At 44.1% G+C, this 19,336-nt stretch overlaps 1 protein-coding gene and 1 long non-coding RNA gene across 2 annotated transcripts; one reads left to right on the top strand and one right to left on the bottom strand.

Moving 5' to 3' along the window:
• Positions 1-201: 201 nt before the first annotated feature.
• LOC148393038 (protein FAM53B-like) lies at positions 202-17,015 on the bottom strand. Its single transcript, XM_088384307.1, has 5 exons — positions 16,869-17,015; positions 7,847-8,099; positions 6,873-6,927; positions 4,903-5,750; positions 202-1,167 (listed from the first exon to the last, which is right to left on the bottom strand). Exons 2-5 carry the CDS (start codon positions 7,925-7,927, stop codon positions 847-849), a joined length of 1,305 nt encoding a protein of 434 aa, XP_088240433.1. The 5' UTR covers positions 7,928-8,099; positions 16,869-17,015; the 3' UTR covers positions 202-846.
• Positions 8,168-18,903, top strand: LOC148393037 (uncharacterized). The gene is made up of 4 exons (XR_015860200.1): positions 8,168-8,271; positions 13,873-13,987; positions 14,997-15,082; positions 17,533-18,903. It is a non-coding gene; the product is annotated as an uncharacterized LOC148393037 (long non-coding RNA).
• The last annotated feature ends 433 nt before the right edge of the window (positions 18,904-19,336 follow it).

Raw genomic sequence — 19,336 nt, 5'->3', positions numbered from 1 at the left:
CTCGTGTCGGAAAAACAATCTGCAAACGGCCTCTCCTCCTTCGCTTTGTTCTTGCGGATTGAGACTTTTCAAAAACCCGAAGCGTTTTCCAATCATCCGATGTCACTCAATTTGTCAGCGTCACCTTCGCCCTTCTCGTGTTTCTTCTTCATTCCCGATAGGCAAAACACGGTCAGCCGAGGAAATGAAACAAGACAATCGTTGGCGAATGGAGATTTATTTCCACGTTCGAGAACCTCCCTCCTCACGCTCTCACTCTTCATTACGTACAGCTCCATTTTAGAAAAAAGAACGGAGAAATAGAAAAATAAACATTGATATCAGAACTAATCATTTAAGAGTTGAATTCAAATATACAATTTGCATACAAAGAAACTACAAAATGGGGACTGAGGAGGAAGGAAGTCCGTGGCTGTTTACATGGACGGCCAGAACCATCCAACTTCTCTGTGCTACCAATCGGATCCATAATAGGTCGGTTATCAAAATGCGAGCGTCCATGTAAACGCAGCCCGTGTCTTAAAGCTTATTGAGCCTACATTCAGCAAAGTCAGAGTTGCGCGTGTCGTTGCACACGTCGTCGTCCCTGCGGCCATTTTGGAGTTTCAGGAAAAAGATGCTAAGCCAGAAAGCTCACCAGATGGGAAGACAGTGGTGGATCCATTTTTTTTTTTTTTTTAAGACTACTAACCCCTCATTTTCACACTCCTGAGCAAAAACAAAGTTCCAAAATAGTCCAAATGTTCAAGACAAACAAGTCCTCCGCATCTTTTGTCCGTCTTTACCTTTCAACCGAGTCGAGACGTTCTTTAAGCCTTCCGCTCGTCGTCGTCCCGAAGATCTGCTTCAGTTCCTCTCAATCTGCTCGAGGTCCAGCTCTCCCCCGAGTTGGAAAATGTCCCTGGTTGAATCGCGGTCACCCTCCCAGAGGGCGACTTGACCCCGGGGCGAGCCGGATCTCGAGCCCACGCTACACGCCGAATCGCTGTCTAGTTCCTCTTCGGACGAATCTTCGCCGTCCTTCGTCGCCTCCTGCCGCGGTTCCAGTCCCAGCTCGGAAACGGCGGTGAATTCCGATTGCTGTTGGCTCGACGGGGGCAGGCTGGATTGGCAATTATCGAAGAAGGAGAAGCCGGGGCAACTCAAGCTCTGGAAAGTCTGAAGTTGCTGGGGAAAAACAAAACAAAACATATTGGTACTTGAATATTTGTTTCCTGATTAGTTTTCACGATTCTTTGCACTTAATTTTTCAAAATAGGCTTGTTACTTTTCCAAATACTTGATTAATGACACCTTGTACAAAGATGTAAATAAAACAAGTTGGGGCGTCGTTTTATATCTTGGGGACTTAAAAATAAAACAAAAAAATATGTATCGTATAAAATATTAGATTTGATCAAATATAATATTTTATAAATATTATATAACAGAAATGAAATCGGTACGGGTACTGGTTTCTCCAAAGTCAAGGCAACTCGCTGGCAAGACTTTGCTTTCGTTTTTCATCACTTGACCTATATATTTATCCGTGTTTGTAATTTTACGAGGTTTCTTTTTAATTCCTCACCAACAAGGCAATACGTGACACTGATAAAGTTGTAACGTTATCAGAAAACAGCAGTCCTGAGCAACAAGACGGTTAATAATCTGTAGAGCAGCAGATGTTTGGAGGCACACAGATGAATAGAAATGAACTTTTTGTTTTTTTTCCCCCCACTTGGGGGACAGACAACTTCCCTGTTGCCATGCACCGGGAGTCTCTCGCTCGTTCACTCGCAAACAAAAGCGAATACTTCAGGTGATAACGAGAGGAGTGGGAGGCTTTGCCTTGGCTGTCTGGCTGTCTCCGGAATGGAGAAAGGGGGATTTCTACGGCCTTTCTATATTCCGGCCCCTTAGGATTACTTGACTACTAATTATCCCAGCAGAGGAGGGGGGTTTCTTTGTCACTATGTGCTTTCCATGAAAGCCACCGGGGACCGCGAGCGATTTGGGAGGGTCCGCTCCAAAGCAGGGTTACGTTTCGCTAGTGTGACGGGCTTTTCATAGCACCGCCATATGGAAAGGCAGCACTTAAGATTATTGCACACGTGGATGCAATCATGATGTCTCACATGCTTAAGCCACGCTAGTCAATTTCAAGCTGTTAAACGAGCTTCTTACAAAAGCACATTTGTTCTGGAAAAAAACTTTTTGTGCTCGATTCTCAAATGGGCCACGGTCGTATGTAGATTCAGCGAGTGTAAGTAAGAGTTAAATCTCATTTATTCGATATTCGGCGTTAGTGTAAATGTAAGAAATGCCAGTCCTGGATCAAAAGTCACTAAAATGGGGCTAAGTTAGCTTACACAATGCTAAACATGGATTCATTGTGCTACGATCAAAGTGTGCTGCCATAAAAAATAAGTTATCAGGGCACGAAAACAAAAGTGCAAAGAAATCTCAATAGAGGCCGATTGAAAGCAGCTCAATGAATTTGTGTCTTGAAATGAGGTCAGCAGAAAAGCACAAGCAAGACTCTTGAGTGTGAAACAAAAAAAGGAAAGAATCTTGCACTCATCCCAGCCAAGCCGTCGACACGGCATCAATCATTCATCCGCACTGTACCGAGGCCGCCGTGCAGATAAGCGTTACACGGCATGGGTTGTTATTTAATGAGATAACGCCTGTGCGAGGCGAGTCGCGTCACGTCACCATCGCGTTCCCACGTTGCTGCTCAGCTATGCTCACCATGTCAGGAATGGAGAGCTGTGCCGGGGGAAGAGGGGGCGTATTAATGGAGCAATGGGTTCCAGTATTTTGTTTAGAAAAGACAAAACCAAAATGATTTTGGAGCTGACTCGTACTATTTCGTGAACATGGCCGCCTTGTCATTCAATCCAACACATACTTTGTGATGATAGACGGTTTTCCACAGTCGGAGGAAAAAACACGGCAGCCGGCCAAGGCGGAAGGAAAATTATTCAAGGAATTTGTTTTGGGCAGTTGTCGTGCGTAAATACCTTTGGCGGAGCGATTGGCGATTAGCATGTCGGAATTGTCTGTCATTGACGCGCGGCAGGAAACTAAAGGCCACGTTACTGCGAGTTGCGCTGACGGCACACACTGGGGACTTGTTATGAGCTGACCCTTCTCAACTTTGTTGCGCACACACACGCACAAATATCCGCAAAGTTTGGCGGCGACGAACCCTTTGACGTTGCGAGGAATTTGCCAAATGACGACTATGCCACCCGCGCAAACTTTGAGCTCATAAGAAAGATTATGGCCGGTCACAGTCCCGTTTTCCAAATTCTCTTTCTCACACGGGTGTGTCTACAAAAAAAAAAGATTTACATAATGCTTGGAAGAAAAAATGAATTTTAATGTAAGCAGAAAAAAGGGGTTTGCTGCAACTATAAGGTTTGGTTTTCTTCTGGTTTTGTTCTCATGAAAATGAATTCACAGTAGTAATGTCCTGAGAATATGTTAAAGCACATATTTGCATTTTTATCACAATTTTTTTTCCTTTGCAGAGTACCACTTTTTTTTCATAATTAGACTTTTTCTCTCAAAATATTTAGACTTTTTTATTAGTTCTTTCCCATGGTGTAGTCTGTCATTTTTCATCAACGCCTATAAAGTCCATGACATAGGTAGTAAAAAACAAATCTTAACAGATAGTTTGGTAGTAAAGTGAGCGAGCGCCTTGTTAATCTACCAGTGGACGTCAGCGGGAATCTTTTGGAAGGGTTTGGCTGCTCGGTTCAAAGTTCAAATGTTGAGTTTCATTTTGACAAAAAGACAAGACGACTCATTGACATCAGTGTTTCTCAAACTTCTACTTGTAAGGTCCTCAAAATTTCCCAAATAACGACGTGTGTAAAAACAATAAAATAATAATTAACGCCAACGCGTCCGTACGTTGAAACCACGGGCCTACTTATGTGACGCAGGAGCATTCCTGCGAGCCGAGGTAACGTCAACGTGACGAGCGCGTGCGTGTCATGGCGGTTCTGCTAGTTCCCCGCCCGGCAGCTGGCATGATTTGAGGAAACACCGTGCGGCCAACTCTCGCTCGGTTAGTCCTGAGGGTGACACAAATCTTTAGGAAAAAGGAAAAGGGAGGGAGCTGGAATAAGATGATGCCCCTTTCTATTACGGACTACAGACGGAATTCCAGTAAGAAGGACAGTGGCGATGAAGAGTTTAAAGTCTGAAGAATTATTCACAATTTGCCAAGTCTGCGCTCTCAAGTCAAAGCAAAAAAATGTACGACGGCTCATATCTCGAAATAGCCACTTGCAGACGGTGTTTAGCAATTAGCTTAATGCTAGAGTGCGTCTTTGCTTCTTTTTTTTATTTAGCCGCTGTGATAAAAGCCAGATTGGTGCATGGAATGACGAGGGCGGGAGTCGCGGTGAAAAAGCAAATGGACTTGGAGGGGGGCCCGACCTTTTGGGTTTACCCAACATACTTGATGAAATGTTAACCTGAGCCCGGTCCTTTCGGAGCATGTGGCGTTAGGCAGCATGACTGAACACGAGGCATGTTTCGTGAGTAAGCGCCACTCCCTCCCTCCTTAACGCAAGACGTCAGATGTTAGGGTTGTTGTGAACAGGCTGACTAAGTTGTGTTTTTGCACGTTTCATAAACAGAAGCTAAAGTGTAGCCCCATGTTTCTTCCAGTTTTTCTGGATGTGGACCCCAGTAAAAAAAAAAGTTTGGACGTGTCTGATTTACTGTCTTGAGTGAAGCTAACATGTGCTTTTGGGATGTGGGAAAGTAAGCACGGGAAGAGCATGCAGATTTGAACCCTGACCCTGTCACCTAAACAATGTAGTGCAAATCCAACCCGCTGCGCACATAGTTTCTCCACCAAACCTCGGCAAATGTTTTTCGTGTCGGCCTATCCCGGCTCACCTGAGTCATCTTTGCCAGGTCCAGAGAGGGCCTCTGCTCCTGGGCGTCCTCGGGTCTCCGCCGCTTCATCCCGATCTTTTTGTCGTTGAGCACGCAGGGCTGCGACCTGCTCCGAGACAGGCAGCCTTTCCCGTCGCCCCTCTGGCCGGACCGCCGTCCCATTTCCGGGGTGGAATCCGGCGAGCTGGCCTCCGAAGCTTCTTCCCTCTGGAGTTCGGGCAGGCTGATCTGCTCGTGGGAGAGGGAGAGAGGACGGAGTAGGGGGCCACGGTAGGACTGGGGGGCTCGTGAGGAAGGAGTGGTGGGAGACACGGGGCAGGCAGTGAAGTGAGGGTGGGTCGGCAGTCGCTGGCTGAAGAAGGGCAGGTCCAAAGGTCCGTCAGTGGGGATGGTGGCGTGAGAAGGAAAACTGAAGCTGGAGCTTCGCTGCATGGCTGAGCAGTGAGCGGCGGAGAACCCCCCGCCGGCGCGGACGCTCCCCCCGCTGTAGCACCTTCGCTTCTCCACCGACGTCCACACTCGAGAGCCCTGAGGCCTCCACGACGAGCGAAAGCCGCCGAATTCATCCGACAAGGACAGAGAGCGGCACTGGCGCTTGCTGGGGGGTGCCGTGGGCGCTTGGCCCGTGGCGACAGTGGTGTAGTGCAAAGCGGCAGGGGCGGAGGGGCGGGCTTTGGTCAAGGCGGCGTCACCCAGGCTAAGATCTCGGATCAGGCTGGTGATGGCTGTGGCAGCGCCAGGTTCATTGGGCCAGGGGCGGCCGCCCGGCTCGGGCACGGCATCCCACAGGCTCTCCAGACTGGCACCTGACTGAAAGCTTCGTCCTGGGTTCAGCCATCTGTCTGCCTCTGCAAAAATAGCAAACGCCAACTCTCAGCCAGGGAAAAACATATCTAACATTGACTTAAACCGCTGTGGGATTCATGTGACTGCAAGCTAATTGACAATGGCTCAACAGCGCTCCTGTTGGTGACAGCCAAGTACTGCATTCTATTTTGCCATCATAAATTCTTGTGGCCTTATACACAAAGTTTACAAGATTGAGAACCACTGGTCTTCAGTGGCAAGATGGCTCTTCTTTCCCTAACTCTGTCCATTTTGGATCATGTTCTCCAACATTGTAAATGCTTCCTTTTGGGCGAACCATTTAAACATGGCTGCGACCTGGCAGGAATGTCACGAAAACAACTCAACAAAAGAGACGACTTCAAAAGTGGCTCGTGACGCCTGAATGGAGGAGACTCCTCTAAATGTCAACACCCGCCAAGAAGAAGTAGATGAGCATTTTTAATTGAAGGAAGTGTATTGTTGTAAACCGCCCGTGAAAGCATGTAATGTGCATTGTAACGTGGAGCAGGTGCACGTTGATCACGACACGTTGCCTTGAGGAGAGGAAGTGAAAGCCAAATACAAAAATTTAACATGCTCTGGTACGCTCAAAACGATATTTCTCACAGGAAATAATGCAAAAGTGGTTTAAGACAACCAAATGTTTCACATTCAATGAGCTTTTTTTTAAAGGCCACTTCACTAAAGATGAGCAATACTGTATTTTACATTTTAAGAAATTTTAGATACATTAAGAATTTCTAAAGAATATTTTTTTAATACTAGTAACAAAAAATAAAAATGTATTTCTAGTTTCTTTTTAAGGATGATCAAGGCCAAAGATCCAACGACATCCCATAAGTAATATTTTATCTTATAACTATTTCGACTTTAACTCTGATGACACTCCATGCAGTCCAAAACACTCATTAACTGTCATAAAAGTGTAACAAGTTAACCATTGTTTATATTTCATATATTCACTTTCAATTTTAAGAGCGAGAGCAAAGGTTCTTGATACATCTCATTTAAAAAAAAAAAATCTTAATTGTCATACAAGTGACGTTAACTGCTGCAATCTTTGAATGACAATACTTTTTTTGGACTTGAGAAGTAAAAAAAAAAAAAAATGGAGAACTTACCAGCAGTTCCACAAGAGAAGAGGGTCGTCCCTCTGCTCATGGTGTGGCGCTCACGCTGAAAAGAAACCCAAAAGATTCAGCAAAGTGAAAGTATGCAAAAGCAGAACCGTTTATTTCATCCCTCTGTGTATACAGTACGACATGTTATTATCTTGAAGAAGCGCAGTCTTAAGTCAAGTCTCATCGGAAAGGATGCAAAAAGTAGAGCATTGCCGTCCAAACCATCGGCCTCTGCTACATGTCTCACTCAGAGTTATAAACGCTGTGGAAATTCTATACTGTCCCGTAAAATCAATGTGGCTAGGCCATAAAATCGTGACACGCCAACGATAATAAAACTTCCATTTTCTATTCCGCTTGTTCTTATTTGCTTTCACGAGTGAGCTGGAGTCTATACCAGCTGACTTGCAGCTGAGGTACACCCTTGATTGGTCATCGTCCGATAATCTAAAGGTTTGAGTGAAAAATGGCTATTTGACTTAAATCATACAAAATATTTATTCAATCTACAAAAGCTACATTATTCATGATGATCAACAAAGGTGTGTGGAGATCATTGTTTAGTTTACGTATAGAATAACGGCTGACACGTCGCTCAACGGGCTGTCATTATGTAAATAAAAGTATATTAAATCAAAGGAAAATGTCGTGTGATCCCCTGAAACGATCCATCATTTAAGATCCTGTGAATATTTTGCTGTTATTAACTAAGTCCAGTACTGAAGCTTTTGTTGAGCTCGTGGCGTGCGTAGAAGGTTTGCCTGCACACGCCTGCCTTGTGATCACTCGCTTGCAACAGGGTGGTGGCTTCTTTTGCACACGAGGGACAAAAGAGAAAATGCAGCGGAAAATTACAGTGACTCACACTGAGGTTATCACTACCACAGCAACAAACAATAAACAAATTTAAAAAAGTGTAGAAAATGGCTTCCTAATGGAGGTTTGGGTTTAAAAAAAAAAAAGTCGTTTCTTACCGGCCGTCGTTCGCTGCTCTTGGCCCTTACATCATTGACACCCTTCTTCTTTTCCAGGCTTTTGGAGAAGATGATCACCATGGTAACGCAGCACTCACAAGCCTCATTGGGCAGAGGAGCACGAGGAAGAGGTCACGGGTAGCCATCTTGGGTGAAAGGTCCAGGGACGGGCTGTCTGTCTGTCGGTCAGCTGGCAGCTCCCATCTAAGCCAAAGAGCTGGTAGGAGGCCCCCCCCGGCACTTGAGACACTCTCTGTAAGGACAGAATTTCACAAAAGACAAATGCTGACAGTTCTTTTATGATTGTTTGACGTCTGTACAGTGGATTGGACGGTGTTATGCTATCGCTACGCGGGTGTTCTGTACTGCGAGAAAAACAACCCACTACGATGATGGCACGGGAGATAATGGACAACACAAAGCTGGTATGAGCAACATCATTTTTCAATCCATGTCTTGACACCAATGTCGCACATATTTTACCGGTTCGGCTGATGATGAAGACCACCCGGTAGACTCGATTTATGACGGACTTTTGTTCCAACAACTGAACTAACAAAACGACAAACAGAGTTCTAAAGTCAGAATTACAGTAAATATTGATATGGAAAACTATTCTAGGCTATAAATATAAACACCTTGAAGGCGAATAAGAGTGTTGTTCCACTCCAGTCCTGTAGGTGGAAGCAGCTAATAGTTGAAAACAACTGGGCATAGACTAAAAGGCCAAACACAATTTCAATCTCTATTTTATTTGCCAGAGATTAGTTTAAGTTTCCTAATGCGTACAAATAAACAAACAATCGAATTAACTCTTTGGCAAAAACAATAAAAGTTAGCATGTGACTAATGTAGCTAAATAAAGCGCTCCGTGCTGTCGGCTATTTGACGAGCAATGTTTCTTTGCATAACAGGCTGGGTAGTTTTATGCGATTTTAAGTAGGTGCATTTTTTTTTTTTTTTTTAAGGGAACGGGCCCGATTGCATGTCTGGTCGAGCAATAAAACAGAGCGTGCAGTATGTTGTCATATGGACAGGTGACAAAGTCAAGGAAAAGACAACAACGTGTTTAACTAGGCGGCTGGCATGGGTTCTTCTGGTCCCCCTGGAGGTCTACTAAGCGATGAACATTATTCTTCCGACATCATGTGATGTTTTCGCCATGCCTGCAGCCACAAGTGCCTCATCTTTTTCCACAACACGCATCCAGATTTTTCCGTTCATTAAAAAAACCTTTATTTAGGAGCCAAATGAGCACTTTCTCAAGCTAAAAGCTAACGTACACACAAAATGCTTCCTCAGCCAAAAACATGTGGCGAAACAAACATGGCGGAATCATCCGGGTGAAGGCGGCACGGCTGAAGATGTGGTCGAAGGAGTTTATATGGGAGTGTGGTTGTTTTATGCACAAATTGCGGCTGCATGCAGACGGTAGCGGCTGGATAAGAGGTTAACCCCTAAGAGGTCCTCGCGACATTTGGGCCATTTGGCTTATTTGAGGTATTTTCTACTCATCTGGGCTGGGTTGATTTTTAAGGTATATCTATGATCCCCCAATTAAATGTAAAGCTAATGTGGCTGGTTGTCAGGAATAGCTGCGGTGACTTTGGACCAGGGATTCCCTCCCTCATTCTCTGACCGCCAAACATCCAATTAGAGAGCAGGCTTCTTGGCAGCACCCCCAATCAACTGCTTTTCGGGAAGCGGCACACGGAGGGCTGATGGCTTTTGCAGGCCCGCCCGTGTAACATGTGCTTACATGTTAGTAGGTGGAGGTCGCCGCACTTTTATATAACACGCCTTTTGCGCGATTGGATATTTCATACCAGCTTGCGTTACTTTCCATGTCATCTCTCTCAACCCCGTGACTACACTCAAGATGTTTTAGTTTGGCGAGGGCTAAACCAACTGCCGGCATATGACTCCCATTAGCTGCATTTATCCAGCAAAGTCAGTGGAGCACAGCCGGGCCTCTCGCAGGAATACAGGGCCCGTGTTAGCCTTCTTGTTTGGAGTAAAGAACGGGAATGTTCTTGTTGATCGGTGTGCGATTACTTAGGTTGATTAGGACTGACATTGAGTAATGGGCAAGGTTTTCGTTTTAGCGAGGGAGTCGGGAAGCGTGGCGTTTACGTGCAAGAGTTTTTTTTTTTCCTATTGTGCGACTGGACATGCCATGCGTGTCTTTAAGCTAACTTTGTGTGTGTAGCGACTGGCAAGCAGGGGGTCATGGGAGAGGGCAGAGTACGAATCAGAAGCCCCGAGCCATGCTTACTTAATGAAGCGGCTCACCATGATGGAGAAACCAGAGCCCAACGGTGAAAGAAGTGTCGCGGGCCCAGACTCGGGTGTCGACAGATCATATCAGCTCTCAATGAAACGCTTCTCTCCTTGGCTCCCGATTACACCGAAGCCTCACTCTCTCGTCTAATGTAAAACAATATTAGTCGTGAATCTAAAATCAGATATTCGCCGAAACATTCTTCTTTGTGACGGACACAGCTGCCATCTACAGGACTGGAGTGGAACATTCTCAACCGCGGGAATAACATCGTAGTACTCGGCCTCCTACAGCTATGCGAGGAAAGAGGCATCGAAACCACCATTTGGCTTTGGTTTTGGGCCTTGGCAGCAGCTTAACGAACACTCTCATTTGATCCGTCGTGTTGTGAAGAAATACGGTTGCCAGACAAGCAAAGCCACAAGCGCAATATTTAAAAGTCGGTTTTCGAAGTAACCCAACCGCATGTTACAAAAGATATAAACAAGAGCTGTTGTAAGCATTCACACTGACCCAATAATCTGTTTGTTCATGTCCATCTCGTCTAACTTTATAACTCGGGTTACCTAATAAATCGAATTACGTTTGATTTCTTGTCTGGCTTTGCAAAAGGATGTCAGAGCCGCTCGCCGTTACATCACGTTAGATTAACGCTAAACCGACGGGAAGCTTCATCACTAAATGGGAACAAATCTACCGCTACATCGTTCCAGATTCAATTTGGCCTCTTCAAATCAAGCCGTAATTCCAGTCAGATTTGCCAACGCCGGGCAAGAGTGCAGACGGGCGGCTCTTGGCTCATAATAGCAAGTGACCGGGGAGGGCACTGGAAAGGGCAGCTGCAATAATGTGGCTCCTTGCCTGAGCTGCGACTTGTGCAGGCGGATGAATAGACACGGATTTGGGGCGACGAGGGCGACCTACTGCTGCATACTTGTGCAGAGCGCGTCTGGTGTCGAGACTTTGATCGGTGGCTGGAGCCGGTGAGAAAAAAACCAAATACACCAGTATAGACTAACTTTCAAATGCAAAATTGAACTCAATTGCAAAAATATGACAATTGACTGCGCAATGTACTTGAACGCTATCGTAACGTGCTCGGTAATTACCAGAACGTACTAGACGCTCACCGGAATGTGTAAAGAATCGGCTAGACAGTTACTGGAATGCGAGACATGCGTGAAGACACTTACTGCCCATAAAAGCATGTTTCTGTATTTCTTCAGTCTAAATTCTGACAGAGAATCCAATATGCAGTCCAACGGCGATCCTATGGCAACACACTGTTGGCTGTTGTCATGGAATCAAAATATGAGCATCAAAAAGGGAAAGTTTTGGGCACAAGTGGGTCTTTTTGAAGCCATTATTTTCGTTCCAAGTCGACGGGGTGGACCATCCATTCAGAGTGAACTCAGAGCCACCCCACTCGCCAGTACGGGTCATAAAGATGGTTCCTCAAGAGGTCAAGACATACCACCAAAGCCTTGGACCATCACCCCTAGTATCCACGCGGGGGGAACACTGGCCCTGGAGCACTCACTCCATCTTCATAAGCGGTCAAACAATGAGGCCTGGATCATTTTTACTTGTCAGTTGATCAATGGCGTGCTTAAGAATCAACCTTTTAATAGTCCCCGTGCGCTTCTCAATGCGGAGGGAGTACAAAGAGAGCAAAAATGGGAATGCCTTCCCCCCGCATAGAAAGGATGTGGTTTTCCTTTGTGGTAAGAGCATTCGGAAAACGGTATGTACCATACTAAAAAAATTCAAAAATAAGTCTCATCCTCCAAGGTGCATTTCTGTCACCATGGCAACCAAACGCAAAACAGCACAGCAATGAAAACGCAACATTTCTTGCATGCAACCAGAACAGTTCGCCAAGTTGCAAGTTAGCTGCAAACACAAGGCCCTCTATGCGGTGCGTAATGTATTTGGGGGGGTCGTGACCTCTGTCTCTTATTCAAACTGAAGCCTGACGTGCTTGACGGGCGTGAGATCAGGTGTTTCACTTCGAGTGCGAGAAGGTAGGAGGGGCCCCCGACCGCGGTGACCCCCACATGCCTGGACTCTCCGTCAAACCAGGTAGCTGCTCGCTAATTGGCCCAGCTCCCTCCTGCCTGTGGTTTCCGTCATTACCCAACAGGGTCTGTTCAGTTGCGTACACGCTAACTGGAGCCCCTAAATCCATCAGGGGGTACATTTTACACACAAGCCGGCGCCCGCTCTAAAAGCTATCTGTGGAAAAAAAAAAATCAAAATCTCACAGTTGGTTACATAATCTGACGCGTATGTTACGGTTATGTTAAGTGAAACGTGTTTGGGGAAGAAAAACCCCATGAGCGACATTCCACCGCCCCATTCATTCATTTGCGAGGGGGCTCGGCCAAGGACCTTCTGACTGCACGCCATCGTGAGAAGAACAAGCCAGATGTGTTTAAGAAAAAAAAAAAAGATTGCCTTCGAAGCTAGTTTCGCTTACCAACGTGTCGGTCTATCATGGGTAAACCCACAAAAAAGGTGTCAAGAACCCATGCTTGAAAAGAAACAGGAGGTCGGCCATTTTGTTATGAAGTTGCCGTATTTGGGTCGTTTTAGCCATTTCATAAGGGGCATTCCGATTTTTGTCCACTTGTCAAAAAGTCCCAAGAAGCCATTCTCGAAAAGTCACAGGAAGTTGGTTATTTTGTTTTGACCTCAATGTGGTTGTGTTGGTGGTAGTTAAAAAAAATAACCAACACGTTCTTAAATGTATTCATTTTGTAAACACTCCTTAATCCTGTGCTTTGTCGATCTCTGATTTAATCTGCTTTTTGTTTGGTGCGCTCAGCAGTTGCAATTGTTTGCAAAACACCTGCAGGTGTATGGAAAACCTGCCAACATGCAAACCCCAACCAAACCGTGGCAAGCCACTTGGACCGACACATGTCCCCACCGCGCCGTCATTCAAAGCAGGATCATCAAGTTTGAACTCTTTCTCTCAAGTCTGATCTTGCATCAGGGGAGATTGTCACATATTAAATGCTGGCTTTGTATGAGGGGAAAGTTTTTTTGGGCTAAGTGTATAGAAGCAGCGCACAAAACAAATTGCATAACCGGTAAAGGAGAACAGGTTCTAAATGTACACCGTGTGTAATTAAACTGAGTGCCTCACAATAGAGGCTTTAATTTGGAGCGGCTGCTCAAGCCAGCGCCAGTGTTGAATACACAAACACACAATTCCACCTCGTGATGGCTGATGAGTAAATTAGGACAATCAACAGAAACCACGCACTTATGATAACACATTAGCTAACCTCGACTTGTTTTATGAACACGCCTTATCGCTACTTACACAACAATGACCTCGTAACGACAGGCAGTTGTAAAAAGAAAATTTAAAAAAAGCTGATATTGCTGCAGTGTGCATGTCAGGCCACTAGTTGGCGATGGAGCCACCGACTCGAAATTTCCGTGACGGACAATGTGGGCAGTTGTAAAATTAAAATAGCTGTAGATGCTGCAGTGTGCATGTCAGGCCACTAGTTGGCGATGGTGCCACAGAAATTTCCGTGGCGTGGGAGTGAAAATTTTCAGATATTTTTTAATAATGTGGACAAACCTGAGTTGAAACATGTTTTATTTTTATGTCAACGAGCGGACAAAATATCACCGGGACATGTTGCTTTTCATCTTTCTGAGTATTTTTATGGCCGGGGGGGCTTCTCTGGCTGTACTTAAGAATGCCTCTTTTCTTCTCTCTTTTTAGGCTGGCAAATCTATCATGTTAACGAGGAGGGCATATCCACACCCCTCGTGCAACAAACACACGAAAAAGAGCCAGGAGGGTGGTGTTTGTTCCCAGCGTCCCCGCAGCCACATAGGTTCGAGTTTCACTGTTTGTAGTTATGACTGCGGGTCACGCAGGAAGAAGAACGCTTCTGAAATGGAGAGTAGCGTGAGGAGAAATACACGCAAGGCACCGAGAACAAACTCTTCTCTGGTCGCTTTCGCCTCAAGCCAGCGCAGGCATGAAAGAGTGTCAGTGTGAGGGGAACAGAGAGCTAGATGACACGCTAGCTGTGAAAAACAGGAATATAGCCAGACTCAGACTCACATTGTGTGTGTGTGTGTATTGAGTGAATTGTACACAGAATGTGTCAGGGCCTCGCTCGGCATGCAGCTGCAACCCCGACAGACAAACTTGAGCGCACACACGTACACAAGTTGACACTAAGTGAGAACCTGCGCCCTTGGTTCTTTGTGCTGCTTCCTTTTTTGCACCCAAAAAGAAACCACTGCATTTGAATGGCCCTTTAAAGTCATAGAAGACAGCTCAAGCTCACTACAATTTTTCCTTGACGTCAAGGCCAGCAATCAATCTTGATAATGATCAAATTATGTAACAATTATTTGGATTTTTGCAAAGATCCTATAAGCTAAAGGGCAAGAAGTTTAACGGCAGAACGACTAATTCGTAAACACAGTCCAGCTCGGGATCTGAAGGCTATTTCCATTTTAAGTGTCATAAAATAGATTTCTGTTCATCTATAAGATAAGAATGGCTTTTGCTTTGATGCATTTTTGTTCCTTTTACTGAAACCAAATGTGAACCAAACCACAACCATCAAACCAAGAACAGCTGAATTTTATTTTCGAGTTAATCCGAGTCACTGTAAATGGCAGCAGGTGTGTGCTGGCGGTTTCCTTTGTACAGGTTAAAGGTCACATTTATGGTTAAACTCATTTGAAATCATTTATCTTATTGTTTACTGAATAAACCCATAGGGGTGTGTAGACTTTTTATATCCACGCTACATACCAAACACATTTTTCTTGAACTGACCTGAAGGACTAACTTGACTTTTTTTTCCCTCTCTGTGTTTATTTTAGTGTGGTCATCGACAATAATGTACCAGTGATGGCAAAAAGAGAAACCACAGGAATTTGAAATAATGAAATCTGTCCGTCACTTACAGGTGAGAACTCATAGCATGTCACATGGTACATAGTAAAAAAAATGTTTTTGTTCAATTTTTCAAGCTTGAAATTGCATTTTCAAAAATCACAAAGCATCCGTGGGAACCCTGCATTCAAAACGCTTGCACAAAAATGCTTGCAACATCCGTTTGCAAAGTGAAATGATACCAGGAATTAGGAAATACAAACAGGAGCTGTATATTATTGTGAAAATTCACAAAAATCCTTTCTCAGCGCTGCTAAACATCCCTAAACAACGTACGTGAGTTTTCCACAAGGCCAACCGTTATAATCTCCTGTGACAAGATGATGATTACATCTTTCGCTGGCGTCAGCTTTTTTTTTTTTTCCGAAAGAGTGTAACTGCTCCACATCCAGGTATTTCCCATTAGGGTGCCCTGGTGCTAAACCAGTTTCTTTGTTGACCGTTTCCACATGGATCAAACAAACCACCACGCCACATGAACACATATGGGCAAAACAGAACCACTTCCGAGGCAGCACGAGCAACGGAAATGCTCCAGTCATCAGTTTAAGGTCATTATCAACGTGCTTGAAAAATGTCTCACAGTGACATAAACGCCTCAGCTGCACGACAATCCCAATTTCATGACAATTTTGAATTTTCTTGTATTTATGTGCGGTAGTACCTTGACTTGCAAGTTGTTTTTTTTTTTTTAAACACACGTGATCGTTTTAACTTAAAACCTTGCCCGTACAGTTAATGGAGGTTTTATGACATCCGGCTCTTATTTACCAGTTGTTAATCAGTACTTTGATTCTTCTTTTGTTTTTAACAAGTCATACCTTTGATTTGGACCTCAGGCCTTTGTGACCATCCTCACACTGACTTCAGAAAGTACTTTGAAATAAACAATGTGGCAGATTGTTTTTCTACCACTTAATTGCACACGTCCACACAAAAGAAAATCTCCTTGCTGGAGTAGAAATGACTCATCCTTGTCACAGGATGAAGCCAACGTGTGTGTTTGTGTGTGCACATTTTTGCACTCAAGTATGACAACTTTGGCATTCCGGTAGCCTCGGACAACTTCACGTTGCAAGTTGCTACTGAGGCAAACCTGCATTAGTTAACCCCTGCACGCTACTAGTGAAGCACTCGAGCTTAACTCTTACAATTGTAGAATGTCGCAACCTTTGCATCCTAGTTGACTTATTCACAGGATTTTACTAAATAACTAGAAGCATGTTGTTGCTACTACCTGTAAGGTTTCATTGTGTGCTTGGGCAAAAGCTGTACTAGTAGAGGAAAAAGATAGTTGTTCAACTAGTGCACTGAATTGCCTTACTAGTGAGAACAAAGAGTGTATTTAGTGCATGGCTCTCAGGTTGCATATCATTTTGGTGCTAGTTGTACCATCCTCAAGGTTACTATTTTGTGATACATTCCTGCTTGTTGGGCCTTAGTAGTGTTACTGCTCCAGCACAGTAGTTAACTAGGTTAGTGTGCGTGCGTGTGTGACGCACATAAAGCTGAGCTTGATTGTGACCACACAAATGCAATGCAGACTTTACACATGCAGCAACAGGTTGTTCATGCATGCAACCACACACGCACGCACGCGCGTAACTGTAATTACAGTTAATTCATGGACTTAACGTAAACGCTTTGCTTAGGAAAAACTTGGGAAAAATCAAAAATACACTGCACAAAAGAGGCTAAGACACACAAGTTTGTACCAGCGATGTTGTCACTCCTAAAAAATGACGAAATCCTGCAAGAGGACGCACTCGCACGCACACAAGATGAGATGTCATGACTACCTGGCCAGCAGAGGTTCGTCTTCTCCCCGAGTTAGGACATCTTTCTTGGGGGAGGGGGGATAGAAGAGAGGGGGAGGAAACTAGAAAAAGTTCCAAGGCAGTCAGCCTGTCTCGTTAAAAGACCGGAGAGACTGCGAGCAGCTGAGAGGTTGGAGCTGCTTTTTACTCTCAGCTGGACGACTGCAATGAATGTCCGGAAAGGGTGAGGGCTGAGAAAAGTCGTGGCCGGTTAGAATACGAAATGATTTTGAAACACAAAACAAACACCTTGTATTATCTGTTAGGTAGAATAAACTAAACTCGAACGCAAACTATGTATTTCTGTAAAGCAAGGATTTAAAGTTAGTGTGACCTAAAGTTAGTCACCCCCGCTGAGTTGGTACGCTCCAGTGTGGTCCTCCCTCAGGCATTTACAATACCACTGTGCTACTTTTGCCACTCCACGACAGACAGATTTTCCTAAAAGTTTACTTTTGCAAGTTTACTTTTCTGTGGTTGAATGTAATGGTAAAATCCCCTTAAAAATTTACTTTCAACTTAGGGAGACTTAAACAATTTAGTAGCAGTTATTCATGATTGTTTTTGGTTCATGCATCTGTACAATTATTTATTTTCTATTCAAATAAGCTGCCTCAGTAATCTTTTTTTCTTCTTCTGCGATTAGGTTGCAAGTCACCAGGCTCCTGCATCTTCTGTGTACTGGTAAATATGGATTGAAATTTTACATCATATGAATATTTTCTCCCAAATATATATATATATATGAATATCCAAAATATATATAACAGCAATGGTGGGGGGAAAAGCTTTGCTTTTCGTGAAGGAGATATTTGCAAAGGTGCTTTCATGTATAGACAACAGCTTTTTACATCAAACTTCTCTTGCTATACTTTCAATGCAACTCTGTCTTCCGTGTAGAATATAAATAAAACAATCAAGAGAAAATAAGCCACTGACAGGCTCTAATGCATCCCGAGGGTAAAGCTATTAAAATGGATTGATGGAGAGAAAAGGGAGCTGAAAGCGCACAACAACGCTTGCATCTGATGCTGATCTTTTTGATCATGTTCAAATGTTTTCACATGGAACCTCTTAGCGTTGATGAGCACTTGGACCAGTGAGGAAATGCTGGTTTGGAATCAGGAGAAGATTCTCCTGTCATATGGCGTTAGGAGCCTTTGGTTTGTCCAAGTAGCTAGCCCACTTGCAACACACACCCCGGCTTTGACTGTTCAATTGCACATCTTTTGGAATTTGTGGGGGTTGTGAAGCCAAACCGTGATTAGCCTACAACCGACCTGGAGGACAAAATGTGTTTCCTGTTGCAATAAGGCCAATGGAAAAATGGCATCATTTTTGCATAAGCCTCTTCAGGACACCATTTTTATTACAGGAACTGAAACTGTATCAATTTTTGTTTTAGTTTGGGCCTTTAATTACATGTGTGCTGCTCAAAATAACGTAATGATTTTGTTCATGAAAGTTTTCATAGAGTGAAAATAAATAATTTCAACTAATAACAACTGTAATTTACATGCCGGGCCAGTAGGTGGCGATATCACTTTTGGCCTGGATTACCACACCAAGTTTTATTTATTCAGTTTTATGAGGTCAGTCAATTGAGAACACTTTAAAAAACTTTTTTTTTTATATATATTCGAGTTAAAGTACACCTTTTCTAACCAGTGTGCTTGAGCCCAAAACAAAAAAAATAACATCTTGAACTAACTGTTTTACTATAACATACCGCTTGTCTAGTTCTTTAGACACCATTGGCTAACTGCAACCATATGCTCAGTCCAAAATGAAGAAGGTCTCGAGCTAATGAGCTAATCGAGGCTCCAAAGAGTTGTGATGAAGAGCTGCTGACATAATGAATAAACAAGAGGCCACAAGGCTCGGCTGTCACGCTGCTCATAAATAACTGCCCCGCTCTGGACTCCTGATCGGAAGCCAGGCCAGTAAACTGATGGGAGACAGCCTAACCCTAACCCACACTGTCCCGGTAAACACATACAAGTTCTACAAGAAAACCTGATTCTCAGTATCATGCTGATAAAGAGCTTTATGAAATTCACAGAAACCTTCCCGTGAAAACAGAAAAGGTAATCTCAAACTCAATCAAATCGTCTTTCTACTCGTTTTTTCTTTTGTGTTCACTGTTTCCGATCACAGATTATGATTTAGCGCTGCCAGTATCATATTATACTGTCACTCTCACTCATCCAGCCATAAATATTACACGTTTGAAGAGGAGAAAATGCTGTTTGGCAGCTCACACAAGCGTACAAGTCAGCACTTTCTGGCACTAGCTTAAAAACGACACTTTTATTCCGCTCGTCATGTGAGCCTACTAGCTTGCAGACTTGCTGCATGAATACTAAGCTTTCATGTGCTCCTCTCAAGTGTCGTACTGCAAATATTTATCTTTTTTTTTTTCTTCCGGAAACTTGTTTGAGGGTGTCTGA

This window comes from Syngnathus floridae, chromosome 9 (assembly GCF_059516105.1).
Source record: "Syngnathus floridae isolate MCC-2025c chromosome 9, RoL_Sflo_1.0, whole genome shotgun sequence".
Classification (NCBI taxonomy): domain Eukaryota; kingdom Metazoa; phylum Chordata; class Actinopteri; order Syngnathiformes; family Syngnathidae; genus Syngnathus; species Syngnathus floridae.
This window is presented reverse-complemented; position numbering and strand designations above follow the sequence as displayed.

Bases quoted from the DNA above. Each gene is read 5' to 3' on its own strand.
- LOC148393038 (XM_088384307.1), bottom strand. From the start codon at position 7,927: ATGGTGATCATCTTCTCCAAAAGCCTGGAAAAGAAGAAGGGTGTCAAT. The intron at 6,928-7,846 runs GTAAGAAACGAC...GTTTCTTTTCAG, and splicing joins AGAGCAGCGAACGACGGCCG to CGTGAGCGCCACACCATGAG. The intron at 5,751-6,872 runs GTAAGTTCTCCA...CTATTTTTGCAG, and splicing joins CTTCTCTTGTGGAACTGCTG to AGGCAGACAGATGGCTGAAC.